At 33.9% G+C, this 19,220-nt stretch overlaps 1 protein-coding gene across 6 annotated transcripts in view; it reads left to right on the top strand.

The window, feature by feature from the left end:
* The window catches only part of OXR1 (oxidation resistance 1), a 225,880-nt gene that overhangs the window by 156,666 nt on the left and 49,994 nt on the right, over positions 1-19,220 (top strand). For all 6 annotated transcript variants that reach the window (XM_049633515.1, XM_049633509.1, XM_049633512.1 and 3 more), the window contains exons 2-4: positions 10,115-10,197; positions 14,639-14,746; positions 15,655-15,768. In XM_049633515.1, coding sequence (XP_049489472.1) covers positions 10,115-10,197; positions 14,639-14,746; positions 15,655-15,768 — 305 coding nt within the window. The remainder of the gene's footprint in view (positions 1-10,114; positions 10,198-14,638; positions 14,747-15,654; positions 15,769-19,220) is intronic.

Below are 19,220 nucleotides of genomic sequence, written 5' to 3'. Positions count from 1 at the left end.
GCCTCTGAATATTTGAGGCTATAGTAAAGCAATGATTCTCAGACTTTAGTGTGTGTCAGAATCACCTGAAAATCTTGGTAAAACAAAAATGAGGGGCCCCTTCCCCAGAACATCTGATGTAGTAGTAGTGTTTGTGGGTTGGGCCCCATAATTCGCATTTCTAACACTTTACCAAGTAATGCTGGTGCTGCTGTTCTGAGGACCACACTTACAGAATTGCTATTTTCCTTAAGGGATCTTCTATCCGTGATAAGGTTAGAAGTAAATATAGGAATGATAAAATTTATTAAATGTTTAGTTTTAGTATTTTTTATTAAGTTTAGGAATAATCATTGTACTTGGTCTTCAAAATATTGTGTTTCAGAGAATTAGGCCTTATTAAAGTGAATATAAATTAGTTTTGTAAATACTATTTAAAGTGAGTATTTGTGTAATTGTTTTATAAATTGAGAGGCGCAAGTATTTGGCTAAATTTAGAAACCATGAGAATATTTAGAGCTTAATGTGAATTATATTTAGAACTTTATTCTAATGTATTTACCTACAGCTCTTAGAAGGTTTACTTGTTAGAGGCAATTAAAGTGTTTAAAATGGAATATAGTAAATTTATACATGCAGTTTATGGATGTGAGAATATTTAATTACCCAAGTTTATAATAGGATTATTGAGTTTGTTTTCTCTTGGAGTTGATCAGCTATCAAAAGCACCTGGAAAGTGTGTTAAAAGTTACTAGATTCTCAAATAAAATGCATTTTATAGACGAAGACTTAAAGGAAAACTAGATTTTTATATTTGTACTTCAGTAAATCAAACATGAATTAAAAAGTAAAGTACTGTGTTATTAATTAAGTAGTTTTTTTTTGCTTATAAAGACTCTCTTCATGGTCACCAACAAACTTACATTAAGAGACTCTTGATAAATTTTATTGTACCAGAAAGGGGCATGTTTTAAGGTTGAATTCATGTGTTAGAGAAAGGCCAAAAATTTGCCTTTTTCTAACATTCAGTGAAAAAAGGGAAATGTGATCAGACATAAATTAGTGTCCCTAAGATAAAGATAAAACTGTTGCTAAGATAGGAAGGAGAAACACAAACTAAATTTCTAATTTCACTTAATTTAAAATAGCCACATGTGCCTAACTGCTATCATATTGGATAATGCAATAACAGAATCTAGAATCTTCCTGAGTGCAGTTCCTTACTAGTCACATTTGAGTGCTCAATAGTCACATTTGTTAGTGGCTACTAAAATGGATAACATAAGTATAGAACATTTCCATCATTGCTGAAAATTCCATTCCTTGCAGGAATATCACTATTCCTGATAGAATGACAAAGAATTCTCATGGAACTCTAATATATCAAAAAGTGTCCTTACCATCTTTACAGTAAATAGAGCTTCTGATTTCAAAAAGCTACTTTTTAACACCATCCTTTAGTGTGATTCAGTGGTATAACAACAAAATGCAAGTAATAAAAGCAGTTCTGACAGGGCCAATGCAGTTAAACCAAATATGCAGTTACCAGATAGTATATCTTAACTCAGGGGTAAGTGCTAGATTATAAACTACAGATTTTTACATAGTGAAGACTCTAGATTTTAGATTTTCTAGAGCAGTGCTGCTCAATAGAACTTTCTGTAGCGATGGAAATACTTGGTATTTGTGTTATCTGTTATGGTAGCCACTAGGCAAATGTAGCTATTGAGAACTTGAAATGTGACTAGTGGGGAACTGAATTGAGGAATTTGGATTCTAGATTCTATATCTGCATTGCCCATTATGGTAGCAGTCAGGCACATGGGGCTGTTGTAGTTTAAATTAAGTGAAATTAAAAATTTAGTGTTCAGCCCCACTTCCCACATTTTCAGCACTTCAAAGCCTCAAGGCTGGTGGCTACCAGACTGGGTAATGCAGATATAAACTATTTCTATCATTGCAGAAAGATTCACTGGGAAGCACTCTTCTTAGAGCAATGGGACTCAATCCTGATTACACATTAGAATGCCCTTAGTAGATTTTTAAAAATTCTGATGGTAAGGCTCCACTTTTAGCATGAGATCTCTATGATTGGACAATAATCAAAGACTAGATCATAAATCAAAATTTGTAAGGTTGGGACTTGAACTAGTTTTAAGTTTCCCAGGTGATTCTAATGTGTAGATAGGATTAAAAACCATTTTCCTCAATCCTGTTTCTCAATCAAATTACTGAGCCTTGATGAGTTTTTTGTTTTCGTTTTTGTCTGTTTTCTTCACAAGCACTTTGGACATGTACCTGTTTTATAATTCAGTTTCAGAAAAGAGATTCATGTTTAAATTGTATGCCAACATCTGGATGAGATTGAGACCTTCGGAAATTTGAGGTGACAATGAAAAGTTCCTGAAAAGAAGACACACTCATATGCTTGAAAGAGAAATGCTGAAGATAGATCTTAGTATATTTGCTTCCAGTCTTTCATAACACATTCCTTTTTTAGTAAAATCATGTATACTAACTATGAAGTAGTCATATACTGTAAAGGTTAAAGTTTAAAAGCCACTTCCTATCTAGCCATCCAGAGACATAACTGATATCAGGGTAGGCATTACTGTCAAGATCTATTCTGTGTATATGTACATACAGAATGATGGTTAGAAGGAAGGAGTAACTGAAAGGCATCATTGGTTTGTCCTAAGAAAGTATTTCCTAAAAGGTGTGTCTAAAGTTAAGCGTATTTTTACAAATTGTTAATAAGACATTGGTATTATTCTAAATTCAGTTTTAGGCAGGATCTACTTATAAAAAAAAAAAAAAGTTTGTCTTGAGAGACAGTGCGAGCAGGAGAAGGCAGGGAGAGAGAGAGAGAGAGAGAGAGAAAATATCCCAGGTAGGCTCCATGCAATCAGCACAGAACCTGATGGAACCCATGAACCTGAGCCGAAGTCGAGAGTTAGACTCTTAACCCACTGACCCACCCAGACACCCCTAGTTGGAATATACTTAATCCTTTGAGATGATATTAGCAGTTTCATCTCCCATATTTTTCCTCACCTCCTAATATTTACTCATTATATTATTTTTACATTTTCCATACTTATAACATTCACAATGAGTTTTTCAGTTACATTTTTTTTTTTAATTTTTTTTTTCCAACGTTTTTTATTTACTTTTGGGACAGAGAGAGACAGAGCATGAACGGGGGAGGGGCAGAGAGAGAGGGAGACACAGAATCGGAAACAGGCTCCAGGCTCCGAGCCATCAGCCCAGAGCCTGACGCGGGGCTCGAACTCACGGACCGCAAGATCGTGACCTGGCTGAAGTCGGACGCTTAACCGACTGCGCCACCCAGGCGCCCCTTCAGTTACATTTTTAAAACATTGTTCAGTACTCTCCACTAGTCCTTTTATTGTGCTCTCCTCATTCTTAAAGTTTTTATTTTGATATAGTTGGCATAACTTAAGTTTTCTGGCAATGAATAGTGTTTCCATAAAGAAGTCTTAAGCTAGAATGTTTTTCCCCCTACTAGGTGATTTGCTTTTTATGAATGAATTCTTATTTTCCAAGCACTATAATTTAATCAGGAGCAGAAAGGGAATAATCAGATTTGTGTATGCTTATGTGTTGTGTAATACTCTTGGGAATTACATCTTTCCTCTAGGATCCATGTTGGTAGAGCAGCCACTATATGGAACAGCCCTGGTCTTGACATAAAGGAAATAGAGAATTAAGATGTATAATGTGGGTCTTAACACTTTAACACTTTACCTGGAATAGCCATTACTTCTGTTCATGTTTCAGTGAGCAAAGCAAGTCACATGGCCATGTCAGACATCAGTGGGATACTGATTTTATATTCCTTCCCAGGGAGGAATATGGGATGCTTAGCAACAATGCAGTCTATCACAAGGACTACTTAAAAAAAAAATCCATTTATTTTGAGAGAGACCGAGTGTGCATGGGAAGGGCAGAAAGAGGGGGAGAGAGAGAATCCCAAGAGGGGGAGAGAGAGAATCAGGCTCCACACCTGATGGGGGGGGGGGGGCTCCAACCCATGAACCACAAGATCATGACCTGAGCAGAAATGAAGGATCAGTTGCTCAAAGGACTGAGCCACCCAGGCACCCTTCACAATTACTACTTTAGAAAGCAATTCTGTTAGTTTGACAGAGATTTGAAAATTGCTAGTCTTACTGTCACCAGTAGGGAAGCCTGTTTTTTCTGTCGGTTATTCAGTCTGCCAGTTGGATCCTCAAAAACTCTATTAGCAGTGCTTCTCAGATTTATTGTGCATTCAGATCAATTGTGAATCAGTAGTTCTGGAGTGACACCTGAGATTCCATAGTCACCATAAGCTCCCAGGTGATGCCAATGCTTTTGGTCCTTGAAACAACTTTAAATAGCGAGGCTGTGTGTATATAGCTCTTATATATTGGAGCTTTTCACTTAGAAGCTGACCACTGAAAAAATCCTTGGCTAGATGGAGAAAGGGAGCAGTAAAGGGGAACAACTAATAGGTAGGAGACCAATAAGAATTTGAGATACGACTAAATAAAGGGAAAGATGAACATTGAGAAGGAGTTATTTTGTGAATGCTTAACAAAAGATCAAATAAAATTGAACAAGCCTATCAAATTTGCCATGAAGTTCGCCTTTGCCAAGGCAGGTTTAGTGAACTGGGAAGACAGAAGCCATTGTCATGCATTAGGGAATCAGTAGGTGGTGATGGAGTAAAGACAGTGAAAGTAGATTTTTATTTTCAAGAATTCAACAATGAAAAGCAGAAAGATAGGGTGAAAACTGGAAGAGGATGTTCACAAAATTGAAGAAAAATTGAGGAATTTTTAAAATTTGTTTTTGTTTTGATTATGGGTAAGGAGTCATCAGAAGTAAAATGTTGAAAATACAGGCTTTTTTTCTTTTTTCCTGTATTACCTCACTGTAGAGGGAATCATTAGTAAAGCTGTAATCAGCAAATCTCTTGTAGTTTAGAATATCTGTATTATTGTGTTTGAAAATACTGAATCCCAGCTCAATATTTTTGATTTTATCACATATTTTATGAGTAGCTACTATCAAAATTATAGTATTCTGTTATAATGGGAATATTTTAGTACTTTAAAACTGGATCTCATGCTATTTTCATTGTTGGTTTTCAGGTGTTTTATTCCTCCAGTTTGCCTTTCCTATTATTACCAAAATGATCTTTAATTTAAAGTTCTAGTACTGCTTTGTCAGTTCTCTGCTTAAAAATCTTTTGGGGGGGCGCCTGGGTGGCTCAGTCGGTTGAGTCTCCGACTTCGGCTCAGGTCACGATCTCATGGTCCGTGAGTTTGAGCCCCGCGTCGGGCTCTGGACTGATGGCTCAGAGCCTGGAGCCTGCTTCCGATTCTGTGTCTCCCTCTCTCTCTGCCCCACCCCCGTTCATGCTCTGTCTCTCTCTGTCTCAAGGATAAATAAACGTTAAAAAAAAAAAATTTTTTTTTTTTTTAAATCTTTTGGGACTTCTGAATCTGGTAATAGTAAGCTGGGTAATTCACACTATCCTGTTGAGAACAGTTTGAAAAGCAGAGCCAAAACAAAATAAATTTTATTGAGGGTATCAGAAAGCAAACTGATATTGACTAGATTAGGACCTGAGTGAGGACAGAGGCCAATTTGGGATTGCTTTTTCCCTGGGGAATGTGTTGATTCCAGAAATAGCACAGGGAGATTAAAAGGTGCGTTTAACAACATAGGGTATAAGGGAACAGGATAAAATACAAAACCGACTACAAGGATGGTGGTGAACTCTTGCTTAGGACCCTAAAACATTGTACCTTAGGTATAGAAAAACTAAAGTTAGTAGATTCTTATAGGATATTGGCATAGCTTCAGATCATCACACATACATCTTTAGTAACACGATCTGGCATTGCCAGTATCCTCAGTTTGACAGAAGCAAACAATATTTTCTAGAGAAATACAGCTTTTTGCGTGTCAAATTCTGTCAATAGGCAATTTTGCAAACTGTATGCAGCACACAAAATGTAATTAGGCACGTGACAAGATCTCAGAAACAACAGTGAATAAAAACAGACTCACAGGAACTCTGGAAATTGTAGTTATGATTTAAAATAGCTGTGTTGAAAAAACAGCTGTGTTGAGAATTTTGAGCTAGTTGAGGATTTTGTAGAAAGATACAAACTATAAAAAAGAAAAATGGACATTCTAGAACTGAAAAGTGTCATAGGTTGGCAAAATAAACCACATTCTCTAAATAGCAAAAGAAATTAGAAGTTATAAAATATTTTGGATCAAACTATTAAAATATTGAAGTTTGTAGGATTTAGCTTAGAAGAGTGTTTATTCTAGATTACATATATGTGTCTGCTTCTGGTAATGATGGAGTAAAATCTAAGTCCCTTGCTTTTTTTACTCTATCAAGACAATTTTATCTTGGGGAAAGTTTTATATATTCATTTACATATCAGGATTTTATTGAACACCTACTGTATGCCAGGCATCATATAAGGTGCTGGGTATATAGAAAGATTTTTCAACCTTAATAGTGCTGACATTCTGGGAAGATAATTCTTTGTTGTAGGGGGAATGGGGTATACATTGTTTAGCACACAATGTTTAGCAGGGTATATGGCCTGTACCCACTAGATGCCAGTAACATTTTTCCAATTGCAATAACCAATAATGTGCCTCAGTTTCTTCGTTGTAAAATGATACCTACTTTATAGGGTTGAGGAATCAGATAAGGTAATAAATATGAAGTACTTAGAACAATGGCTGGCATATACTAAGCACTTGATAAATGTTAATTATTATTTTGATTGTTAAATCACAAATATGTATATATTATTTTTAAATTTTTTTAATGTTTATTTTTGAGAGAGAGAGAGAGAGACCATGTGCAAGTGGGGATTGGGGGGGTGGTGCTGGCAGAGAGAGAGGGAAACAGAATACCGAAGCAGGCTCCAGGCTCTGAGCTGTCAGGATAGAGCCTGATGTGGGGTTCGAACTCACAAACCGTGAGATCATGACCTGAGCTGAAGTCAGATGCTTAACTGACTGAGCTACCCAGGTGCCCCTATGTATGTATTTCTAAAGTGTAATAACTTCTGTGAGGAAGAAGACTAGGACCTCTTCTTTCCATACTCCCTCTCTGGATTCTTTTATGCTGGCAACTGTCTTTAAAAAGTATATTATGAAGTTACCTGACAAGAGATTGGGCTAGGTAACAACTATGGTCATTTACAAGTCTCAGTTGTTCTTATGTGACTGTGTTTTTGTATTGTTAGAAGAGAATGATCAGTTTGTTTCGTTGTGCTCTGGTACTTATATTTATGAGTAAATGTTTTAATATTGGTCATTAAAATTTAGAACTGTTTGTAATAAAAATTATTAAAAATATGTAATTTAAATTATTAAAGTGGATACTTTCAATTTGTTTTAAAGTTTATAGAAAGCTGGTACATTGGTTTTCTTGTTCTAAACTGCTCTCCATGGTGAACTCTTGAAAATGAGAGCAATCGTAAACTTCATTGTGATTAAACGTTTAATGAACTCTTGGGATATTATGAAACACAAACTGAAAAACTTCTATTAAGCGAAGTAAATGTAGATGAATGGTTATTCCTAAAATCGATTAAGGATAGATATATATTATTTGTTAAAAGTAATCTGTAATTGTACTTTGCATTGCTTAAGAAGTTTAAATGGCAAAATGAAGATAATGTTTTTGGCTCCCTCTACTGTTTATTAAAGAGCAGAAATTACTATTTAAAACTTTTAAAATAGTTTTACATTTAAGATAGATTAATATTTTATTATAAGAAAAATGAAATTTAAATATGTTATTCAGCAGAGAAAAATAGGATAAGCAAAAATAATACACTTTTTCATAAGCATTATATTATTTTGCACTCATTTTTTTTTAATTGGATGCTTTATTTATTTTGAGAGGGAAAGTGAGCACGAGCAGAGCAGGGGCAGAGAGAGGAAGAGAATCCCAAGCAGGCTTCACACTATCAGCACAGAGCCCCATGTGGGGCTCCATCTCATGACAACAAGACCATGACCTGAGCCAAGACCTAAGAGTCAGACGCTTAACCAATTGAGCCACCCAGAAGCCTCTCATTTTACATTCCTGCCATAAATATACAAGAATGCTGCTTTTTCTACAATGTGTGGTCAGGCTTCTGAATTTTAACCAGTCTGATAGGTGAGAAATGGTATCTCAGTGTAGGTTAAATTTACATTTCTCTAGTTATGAGTTAGATTGAAAATAATTTTGTATGTTTATTTAAAAAAAATTTTTTTTAATGTTTATTTTTGAGAGACAGAGATAGAGCACAAGCAGGGGAGGGGCAGAGAGAGAGAGGGAGACACAGAATCTGAAGCAGGCTCCAGGTTCTGAGCGGTCAGCACAGAGCCAGACGCAGGGCTTGAACTCACAAACTGTATGTATGTATAATATGCATATATATATATATATATATATATGTATGTATATATAAAATCCATTCCCTCCTAGGGGTGTAATATATGAGCCATAACTCTTTGTCTGTTTTTCTTTATGGGAAATTAATGACTTTATGAGAATTGGGGTAGTTCAAGGTACAGTTTAAGTTGTAGTTCATTCACACTGGAGGTTTGCCGTGTAAGGCCCTTTGTTAGGCACTGAAGAGGCATTGTGGAACAAAAGCTCAGTATTTTGTAGGTTACCATTTAGTAGAAGGGATTAAAAAGAGATTGAAACTTAAAACTGTGCCAGGTGCTATGGAGGAGACATACATATGCTGTGGGATTAATAAAAGACACTTGGGTTAGCCTAGGTGATCAGAAAGGTTTTAGGAGAGCTTTTTCAGGCATTGTGAAACTGCACTTTTTTGGGATTCAGACTTACCGTTTTTATTATTAATGCTTTATTAGAACCATTTGCCCAACTGAGCTACTTAGGTACCTATAAACAAACTCTAGTATGGTCAGAATTCAACTAAGATTGGATAGAGGGAAAACAAATAGACACTTTCTAGATTGTTTGGGTTTGGGTAGAACTAATTTTCTTTGAAAACTATCATTTTAATCTTGTAGAATGTTGATGGTGAATATTATAGCATTTTGCCATTCACTATCTTTTTCAGTTTTGAGTTTTTTGTTCTTTAGAGATTGATTTTAAATCATTTTAAATTACTTCGGTAACAGTGGTATTTTATCATTTCAATGTAATGGTTGTTACATGAACTATAGATGAGAAGGTTAGCACTAATGCAAAATTTAAACTGAAACAGATACCGTAATCTTGGTAATAATGACATGTTCAAGTGAAGTGTCTTGATAAGCAAGTGAAAAATACTTTATCGAAATGAAATGCACAAAGTGTGTTTATATATGAAAGGGTATCTTAATTTATAGTCTGTAGACAAGGAATTTAGTAATTTAATTCAATAGAAAAGACTCCATCTTTAACTATGGTTGTAAAAGTAGAGCTGTTTTCTCCTGTGAGGATTAATGTTACATTTTTCAGACTTGGTTTGGTAATAATAATAATATATCCTCAAATATAGTTTATTGTAATTAAGTTAGATTGGTTGAAAGAAATCCATAATTTAGTTTTCAATAAAATTTGATAATCCTTTCTGCTAACAGTTGCTTATGTTTTGAATTGACTTCCAGTTATTATAGTGTCTCATACTGGTCGGCTCCTAAAGCAAGCAAGGAGGAATACATTTTCTTTTTTGACAGTTGGTCGCACTTTAGAGCAGAGAATCCCAGGGAGCAAGCTGTATTAGTAGTTAGTCTAATAGATAACTGCCCACTGAGCTCTAGTTAGCAGTCCTTGACATTATTCTGAAAGGAAAATGAATTTATTTATTTATTTATTTTTTATGTTTATTTATTTTTGAGAGAGAGAGAGAGACAAGAGTGTGAGCAGGGGAGGTACAGAGAGAGAAGGAGACACAGAATCTGAATGAAGCAGGTTCCAGGCTCTGAGCTGTCAGCACAGAGCCCAGTGCAGGGCTCAAACTCATGGACTGCGAGATCATGACCTGAGCTGAAGTTGGACGCTCAACTGACTGAGCCACCCAGGCGCCCCTGGAAAATGAATTTAATAGGAATTTTACCTCATTTTTTTTTTCAGACACTGGCCAAAAGAAGACCTTAGACAAGAAAGATGGGAGACGAATGTCTTTTCAGAAACCTAAAGGGACTATTGAGTATACTGTAAGTTACTTTTTTAAAAAAGCTGATTTGTCTTTGTAAGAGTGTTACCTAAGACATTCTTTGTTTATACTGTAATAAATAAGATAAAAGTTGTTAAATTGCCTTATTTCAAAAGTCATGTTTTAATAACTTTTATTAATAATACTGTTTAAGATCTTAATTGTATTTTAGGGTTTTTTTTTCCCTTAAAGAGAAATTTTATTAAGTGTGATAAAAGACAGTTATTCCAGCAAATTTAATTTAGTGTAGATGGTAATTTACAGGGAGTCAAAGGTCCTGTGTTCTAATAATTTTTATTAGATTAGGCCTTTAGGAAAATATTTACTCTTTGAGAAATGTGATCTTCATTATATTCCCAACAGTGTTAATGATAATGAAAAGGGCAGATAGAATACTTAAAAGATAAGTTGATATTTATCTTCCAGAATAACCTCTCACATGATGATTATTTGCACTGATTTATAGCTAAGTTTCTTTAGCTTTGAAATGGAACTTGTTTCTGTGTTCTTAAAATGACCTTCAAAATCTCCCTGCAGTCAGCTTTTTACATTTCTGGTTACCAAGGAAAACTGAAGTGAGAAATCAACTTTAGTCTGTGGTGTAATGCTCATTGGCTTGTGTGTAAATGTTGTTTATTTAGCTAATGTTAATAATGTTATAAGCCAATTATTTTAGCTGACCTTAATTTTGTGTTACTGTTTGTGTTTTTCTAATATGTTCTAACTGTATTAAGAAAGTAGAAATTTTAAACAATTTCTGTATTTGCATCATCATGAAACCTTCCAGTTTTGGTTCGAATCTTAATATTTTCCATGAATCCTTAAAATTGAAGAAATTATCAAAAACTTGGAGTTACACTTTATTTCTATATATTGCATAATTGATGATTTGAGACTTTAAGTATTTTTAAAAAGTTGAGAACCAGGTATTTAGGGTAGAAGTACTTTTACCATCGAAAGCATCTCTTCTTAAAGCATATTATAAACTTCAGTGTGCTTGTACCTTCTCTGCATGATTGAGAAATGGAGAAAATAAGTTCAAACAGTAAAATAATGGTTTATGTAATTTGATGTATTTGTTAGTGTTTATTCAGGCATAAGATTATAGGCATGAGACATACGATGTTATCTATACATGTAATTGTGTGATTGTGAAGAATTGTGAAAGTTTAGTTTGTTTTTAATTTTAGGAGTTTACCATTCTTTTCTTGTAATTCAATAAAACTTGTGTTATCTGTAGCAAAGTTAAATTTAACTTAAGAACCATTATTTTGTGGGGGGAGGTTAATTGAAACTTGAAATTATATTTTGTCTTAACATTATACGTGACCTTTTGGAAATAATCAAGTACTAACCAGAAAAGTTATAAAACATCCTTTTGCAGGTCTTTGTTTAGACTTTTTCCCCTTGTTTTTTAAGTTCTTTGTTTATTCCCTATGTCATATCCTAGAAGAAAGAAATGTATTTCTAAAACTAAGATTTTATTATCTTATATTCTATTCTTGTTATAGTTTTATAAAATTTTCATATAGCATCTTTATATAAAATATATGACATGATTTTTATATTTAGGAAAATATATTTCTCCCTATATTTCTCTTAAAATAAAACTTTTAATATAATGTACTCTCAAAATTTGTTCTGAAATATTTATGATATAGCTTAAATACATTTTAAACCACCTAAATGTATTATATATTAATCATTGCATCGTAGCTTTAAAATTAAAATCATGCATACGTATATGTGTGTATATATTTGCATATACACACGTACATACTGTTTTTCATTGTGAAATCACTTTAAGTAGGAATCCAAAGTAGACCGTGAAAATGCTATACATTATCATTTTATTCCTAGTTAACTTAATATTTGTATACCTTTATCATGAAAGAGCCTTTTCCAAGGTCACTAATAATTTTCTAATTCTCAAACTCTGGCCTTTTCTTTGTTGCTTTTTGCCCATTGTTCCTTCTGATTTTATTTTCCTCCGTTTTAAGTTATTTTCAGTGAGGATCTGGGAATGGATAATTAGACAATGTCTGCAAAGTCTTCACTGCACCCTCATTCCTGGGAGTTCACCAGTCTGTTAATTATCAGGCTGAGAGTTCTTTTCTCACACAACACTTTCCGTATTGTAATCCAGTGTCCTATGTCCCTCTGTTGCCTTTTTATTAATTTTTAGGCAGTCGTCTTGTTTTAAGATTGTTCTTGGAGTTTCCTTTTTTTTCATTACAGTTCTGCAGTGCCACGGTGATAAGTCTAAATTCAGACATATTTTTACTTCAGTGTGTGTCTTCAGTCTAAGGAGTATGCCATTCATAATTCTGAAAGATGGTCACCCATCTTTTTTTTTTTTTTTATTATATCTCCCTTTTTTTTTTCTCTGTGCTTGAAACTAATTGCACATTGCCCTGGTATTGCTGTTATTTTGACTGTATCTTCCATCTCTTACTGGCTATTTCTGCTCTTCTTGATTCCAAATGTAAGTGGTCCCATGTTTCTTTTCACTTTTCCACTTACAGATTCCATTACCTGGAGATCTTAAGGAATTTAAAACTGTGTGGAGTGAGAACCCAAATTTTTTCTATTCCTGCCTTTCTACATGCATGTATTTCCCACTGTCACTTTATACTTAACGCACTGTAGGAAACCTCTCACCAATTTCTCCATCCTTGCCCAATGCTCCATTTTCTTGTTTCCATTTCCCTTCAGTTTGTTATTCGTCCAGGTTGGAATTTTGGGATTCAACCTCAATTGCTTATTACCATTCGCTCCCCTGACCTGCTACTACTGCTACTACCACCACCACCATTGCAGCCTCATTCGATCCATGAGCGCTTTCGTGAGTCTTAGTTGGAAACCTTATAAACCTTAATCTCGTCCTTTACATTTTTTATTACTTTCAACCTCATTTACTGCAGTGTTAAATTGGTTTTTCTTCTCTTATCTCATTAGTCCTAGACCTGTTGCTACTCAGGCCATGTAGCTTCTTCGCTTTATAATTATTGATGATTTTTATTACGTTCATCATCCCATCTAAAAGGATCATTGTATGGATAAAATGTGATTATATGAAAGTACTTTGTAAACTTACAGATGTTACTGCAAAATATAATTTGTTTACAGAGACCTGCCTATATCATCTCAATAGGCTAAGTGATAGGTCATCTCATTACGTAGATGAGAACGTTTGCACAGAAGGAAGCAGAACTAGTTTATTATCCAATGTATTTGTCACAGATTTGGTTTTATATAACCATCAAAGAAAAAAATACATGCTATTTTTTTTTACATTATATACCTAGCTACTTTTCCTAACTTTCAAAGTTTTCTACAGCCTAATTCTAATTGCCCTTTCAATCTCATCCTTTTTTAGAATTAACTCTAGTAACTCACCTTCCTAAAATCTTAAACTCAATAGTGTACTCTTTGGGTGGTTTAGGGGGAAGAAATAGTATCACATAAAAGTGTTTTGTACTTTTCTGTCTCCTGACCGTGTCAGTCCTATTCTCTTCGCTTTGAATGTTCTTTCCTTCTACTTCTCAAATTCCTATTCCTTCTTCAAAATCTAGCTTTTAAATCTTTTTAATAAAGTCTTCCTTGGACAATTTGTAGCAAACGTGTTGCACTATCTATACTCGGAACTTCTGTTATATTTGTTTCATTTAAATTGCTCTTCATCTTTCTTGAAACCTTTTTTGTCTTTCTTATTTTTCAACTATATTGTAAATCCCTTGTGCACTAATACCACTTAGTTACGCTTAATTTTATCCTATAGAGCTCTTATAATGCCTTATGTATAGAGGACTCCAAAGGCATATACTGACTGATCAAATGACTTTTTCTTTCAGGATAATTGGCAAAATCCCATGACTTAAGATTTCTGTAAATACAATCATTGAAATATACTAATGATTTAGAAGTAGATTGCTAAATTTTGGTTCAAATATTATCTAATTTGCATATTTAAATGGCAGAATATAAACATAAAGGTATAATATTTTCAGTTTAATATAAACATATAGATACAGTATTTTCAGTTTAATACAAACATTCTTGGCTAAAATAAAATTTGTATGTTTCTAGGTTCCATACGTGTTAGAAACTATTTAAAGGAATAGTACATTTTTAAAGCCTTTGTGAAATAAAAATCATTTGTGTTTTGTAAATTATATTGTGTATTTTGAAATTACTTGCAGTAGAGGCCCACATATAATTATGATATACTGTGATAAAGCATACACACTGTATCATAATAGGTTGAGACCATCTGCTAACAAAACACAAAATTTCTCAAGTTATCCTATATCTAAAGATGGAAAATACCACTTGTTAATCAAATGTGAGTTTGGTCCACAGACATATTAATGGTATTAAACATCAGGTTGTAGCCTTTCTGTTTTAACAGATTCAAATAATTTATTTTTTCTTTTAAACAGGTTGAATCAAGGGATTCTTTGAATAGTATAGCCCTGAAATTTGATACAACGCCCAACGAGCTTGTTCAATTAAATAAGTTATTCTCCCGAGCAGTTGTTACTGGACAGGTATCTTTTTTTTAATGATTGGTACTTAGAAGCATTAAGTAGTAAGACAGAAATTATCCATTGAAGTATAGTTAATAATATGGAAATTTTAGGAATAATTTTATGCATGTTTTGAACAAATCATATTGGCTCTAGAAGAGAAAATTGTCATTTGTATGCATATTAATTTTTTTAATACAAATTGAAAATAATTGTGAATTATCTTACTAAAATACTCAAAGCAATAGCATGTACATGATAAAAAACTCAAAAATTTTTAAAGGTAAGTTATCCCATCTTCGACTTCTAGTTTCCTTTTCTAGAAGCAACCACATTTACAGTTTGTATCCTCTTCCAGAAGCCTTTCTATCTCTTTTTTTCTTTTTGTCTTAATTTAACTTTGATTCTTAGAAAATATTTAAGTATGGCTTCACCTCAGACTTTTTCATGTGTAGGTAGTGTTGCACTATGTTGACATATTAACAAGATGCAGTAACTTTACACCGTTTCAGCTCTTTTGTTATTATAAACATTGATGTAGAGAACACTGTTGTACATCTCGCTCTTTTTTATATATGCAGGAGTTTCTGTAAAGTCCTAGAAGTAAAATTGATGAGTTAAATGATACATGCATTTTAAATTTTGTTAGCTGTTACCAAATTGTCCTGTAAGAGGAACACCCATAGTATATGATAATTATCGTTTCTCTACCCTGTCTTTGACACTATTTATATCAAACTTGTCTAAATAGAATATAAATATCTTTATTTGTGTTGTTAGAATCATTGTAATAAATATTCTTTAAATCTGAATATTTTAATTTTCTGTTTATTGGTGAAGGTCGTTAATGGTACTTGCCTATAGAACACAATTCAGTTGTTATTAATATTTCAGTTTGAGTGAATCTTCATTTGAATGTTTTCTTGCAGGTTTTATATGTTCCTGATCCTGAATATGTATCCAGTGTTGAGAGCTCTCCATCTTTAAGTCCCATAAGTCCTCTGTCACCAACATCTTCTGAGGCTGAATTTGATAAGGCCGCTGTAAGTGTCCCTACTTTTCAAAGATAACTATGAAGAAATCTCACTGTGTGTGTGTATATATATATATATATATATATATATATGTATATCTTCATTGTTTTTTATTCTACTTTGACTATGGTTAAAACCAAAGTTTACCTTTTTATTCTGTTACATAACAGTTGTTTTTTTGTTTTGTTTTGTTTTTTTGTTACGTAACAGGTCTTAAAGGGAACATGCTTATTAAACCAAACAGCTTAAATTATCTCACTGTTGTTATTGGTGGTAGTCCAAAGATATTCATCAACTCTCTCTTATAAATGCCATATAATAATTTAAAGAAGGAGTTTTACCTGACATACATGACAATTTCATGATAGGAAGTCCATGCCCAATTAATTTTTATTTCAGTTTTCTGTCACTGTTTTTATTTACCTAGAACACTTGAGTTTATTTTTGACACACTGCCTTTTAAAGAATAATTTATCAGGGCAGCTGTGTGGTTCCGTCAGTTAAGCATCTGACTCTTGATTTCTCACGGTTCGTGAGATTGAGCCCCACATCCAAAGCAGGCTCTGTGAGCACAGAGCCTACTCAGGATTCTCTCTCTCACTCTCTCTTTGTCTCTCACCGACACATGTGCACTCTCTAAAAAATAAACAGTTTTAAATAATTTATCATCTTGGGGTGCCTGGGTGGCTCAGTCGGTTGGGCGTCCAACTTCAGCTCAGGTCATGAACTCGCATCGTGAGTGGCTCTGTGCTGACAGCTCAGACCTGGAGCCTGCTTCAGATTCTGTGTCTCCCACTCTCTCTCTCTCTGCCCCTCCCCTAATCATGCTGTGTCTCTCTCTGTCTCTCAGAAATGAATAAATGTTTAAAAAAATTTAAATAATTTGTCATTTAACCATTCTTCTAAGTATTCTTAGCAATTAATAGTGGATTGATTTACCTAGCATTTTCAAGGGATGTTCTATATAAGTTACATTTTACAAATGAATTTTAAAGGACCAAATGGTATTTAATAATTTTGATTAAAATCTCTCTGAAAGGAATTATATTTTTGTGCCTTTTTTTGTAAATTCATACTAATCATGACTTCCCATTTTCATGATGGCTTAAAGATTATGGTTATATATAAAAGGCTACTTGTATATTAAATGCCTAAATTCCTGTGGGAGATTTTTTGGTGTTGCCTTGCCTGCTTTAGGAGACATCCTTTTTTTCTCTGCCCAGTTTGCACTCACAGTTTAAGATACCAAATGATCTATGAGTAAGAAAATACAAATTATTAATGTTAATTTGCCTACAAATTATTAGACATTGGTTTCTAACCTCTGTTGTTAAACTAGTTGCACTTCTTTCTTGGAATAAAGTACATGATATATTGATAAGTGTTTTTTACTTTGCCCAGGGACTGTGTGTGTGTGTGTGTGTGAGAGAGAGAGAGAGAGAAGTGGGGTCATTTTCAAATATGTATTTGTTGGATATCTTATTTATATAAATATGACAGCACTGTACTTTAGAATGCAGTCACATGAAAGGAATATATTCTATTTTTCACTGTTGATGAATGTGGAAGTCAGGTTCTAATGAGTAGGTATTGCTGGACTAAATGATCTAAGAATATGTTTTTGAACATAGCCATGCTATTTTCCCATAAGACTTACAAAGAGCTGTACTCACAAGGAGTGCAGCAGCAAAGGAGATGTAGCGTTAGGTTAATTTACCTTCTTTTTCAAAGCCTAAAGCGAAATTGTGGAAACAACTGTAGCATTGTGCCTGACAAAAAGTCTATGGGGTCCTTTTCTGTCCCTCATCCTTAACCTGAATCTTCCTACCAACTGACTTTCTTGAAAGGCACAAGATCAGAAAGAAGAGAATGCTGAAACTCAAGGGAGCAACAAGGCCAGGCCTTCTCCTGTGTGAAATGCTCTCTTCCTCACTTTTGCCATGCTAGTGAAATAGAGGGAGAAAATAAAAAGGTATATGAATGACCTTTTAATCTGTAGTGACTCAACTGCTGTCAAAGATGCCCAAAAAGTATCCTCTAATATAACTGGTCATAATGAATAAGTTCTTTCTCTCTAGGATGGATCCAGGAAGGAGTTAAGAAACATTGAGTTCTTGAAGTTTTCCCTATTGATTATAGGCAATAGTTAGAAATAATTATTTTGAACGGCAATTTCATAAACTGTATTTTTTTACCTAGAACTGTGTTAATTACTAGACTCCCAAGATAATATTCCTATGTAACTTTCTATATATTTCAAGTATTTATAGCTCTGTATTATAATCATTGGATTTATGTCTGCCATTCTAAGTCCCTTAGAAGCAAGGATCTTACGTTTTATTAGATACAACTCATTTAGTATTATTGTCACATGTTTTTCCCAGAAATTGTCAGAGTTTATATTTCTAATAATCACCTGTAGTTTTCTGAATGTTCAGCTGTTTAGTGGCTTACCAATGAAGCTAAAAATGATAGGTTCCTGGCTTTGTTAGTATAAAGGATCTCAGTGGGTTTTTTAAATAATTATCACATAAAAATATTATCTTTGAGAATTTCCAGGGTCAAACAATTTTCTCACATTTTTTTTTCTTCACATATTGGTGAAGAAACATGGAAAGGGGTGGAACCAATGTTAAGTGTAAATAAAAAATAAATAGCTAAAATTTACCGTGTGTCAGTAAGTATTGTCATTTATTCCCAACCTCAACTTGGCCTGGCTGGTTTTTTTTTTGTTTTGTTTTGTTTTGTTTTGTTTTGTTTTGTTTTTTCTTCTGGACCAATTCTGCATCCTTTTCTATCCTCTTTTGGGCTTTAGACTATATCAGCAGGCTCCCTAGACCTGCTTTTCCTGGTTTTGGTTTTTCGAGAACATTGGCAGAAGATAAGACGAAAGAAGCGAGAAAGGGGCATATTTATTCTCCTAACTCCCTCCCTACAAGGTCACTTCAGAGTGGCTGCATTCTCCAACCTCTCATCTCATCAGACAACCCTTTCCACAGATCCCTCTGTAGGTATCTGTTTCTCCCCTTAACCTTTTTAGGCCTATGGATGATAAGGAAGCCTCTGTTGTTCATATACGCTGCATAATACTTTTGTAAATAGTTCCATTTTTAAACTCTCTAAATTAACTCAAGTTGATATGCCACCAGCTTCTTCTGGTACCTGACCAATAACAGTGTTTATTTTACATATAAGAAAACTGAGGGAGAGATGTTAAGTAATTTGTGTCTGAGGTCCTTCGGTTAGCTAGTAGCTGAGTTAGGATTCCAAACCAAGTAGTCTGATCCAGAGCTCATATTCTTTATTACCACTTTATAGCTGGAATATCAAAATGTGTAATATTTAATCATATTGTACAAAAAAAGATGACCATAAGTCAACCTTTTCGGTTCACTTGGTCTAGCAATGCTTTGCTTTTTGCACATTTGAATATTCGGGGCAATGATTGAGGCTCAGTAGAT

Source organism: Panthera uncia, chromosome F2 (assembly GCF_023721935.1).
Source record: "Panthera uncia isolate 11264 chromosome F2, Puncia_PCG_1.0, whole genome shotgun sequence".
Taxonomy (NCBI): Eukaryota; Metazoa; Chordata; class Mammalia; order Carnivora; family Felidae; genus Panthera; species Panthera uncia.
This window is presented reverse-complemented; position numbering and strand designations above follow the sequence as displayed.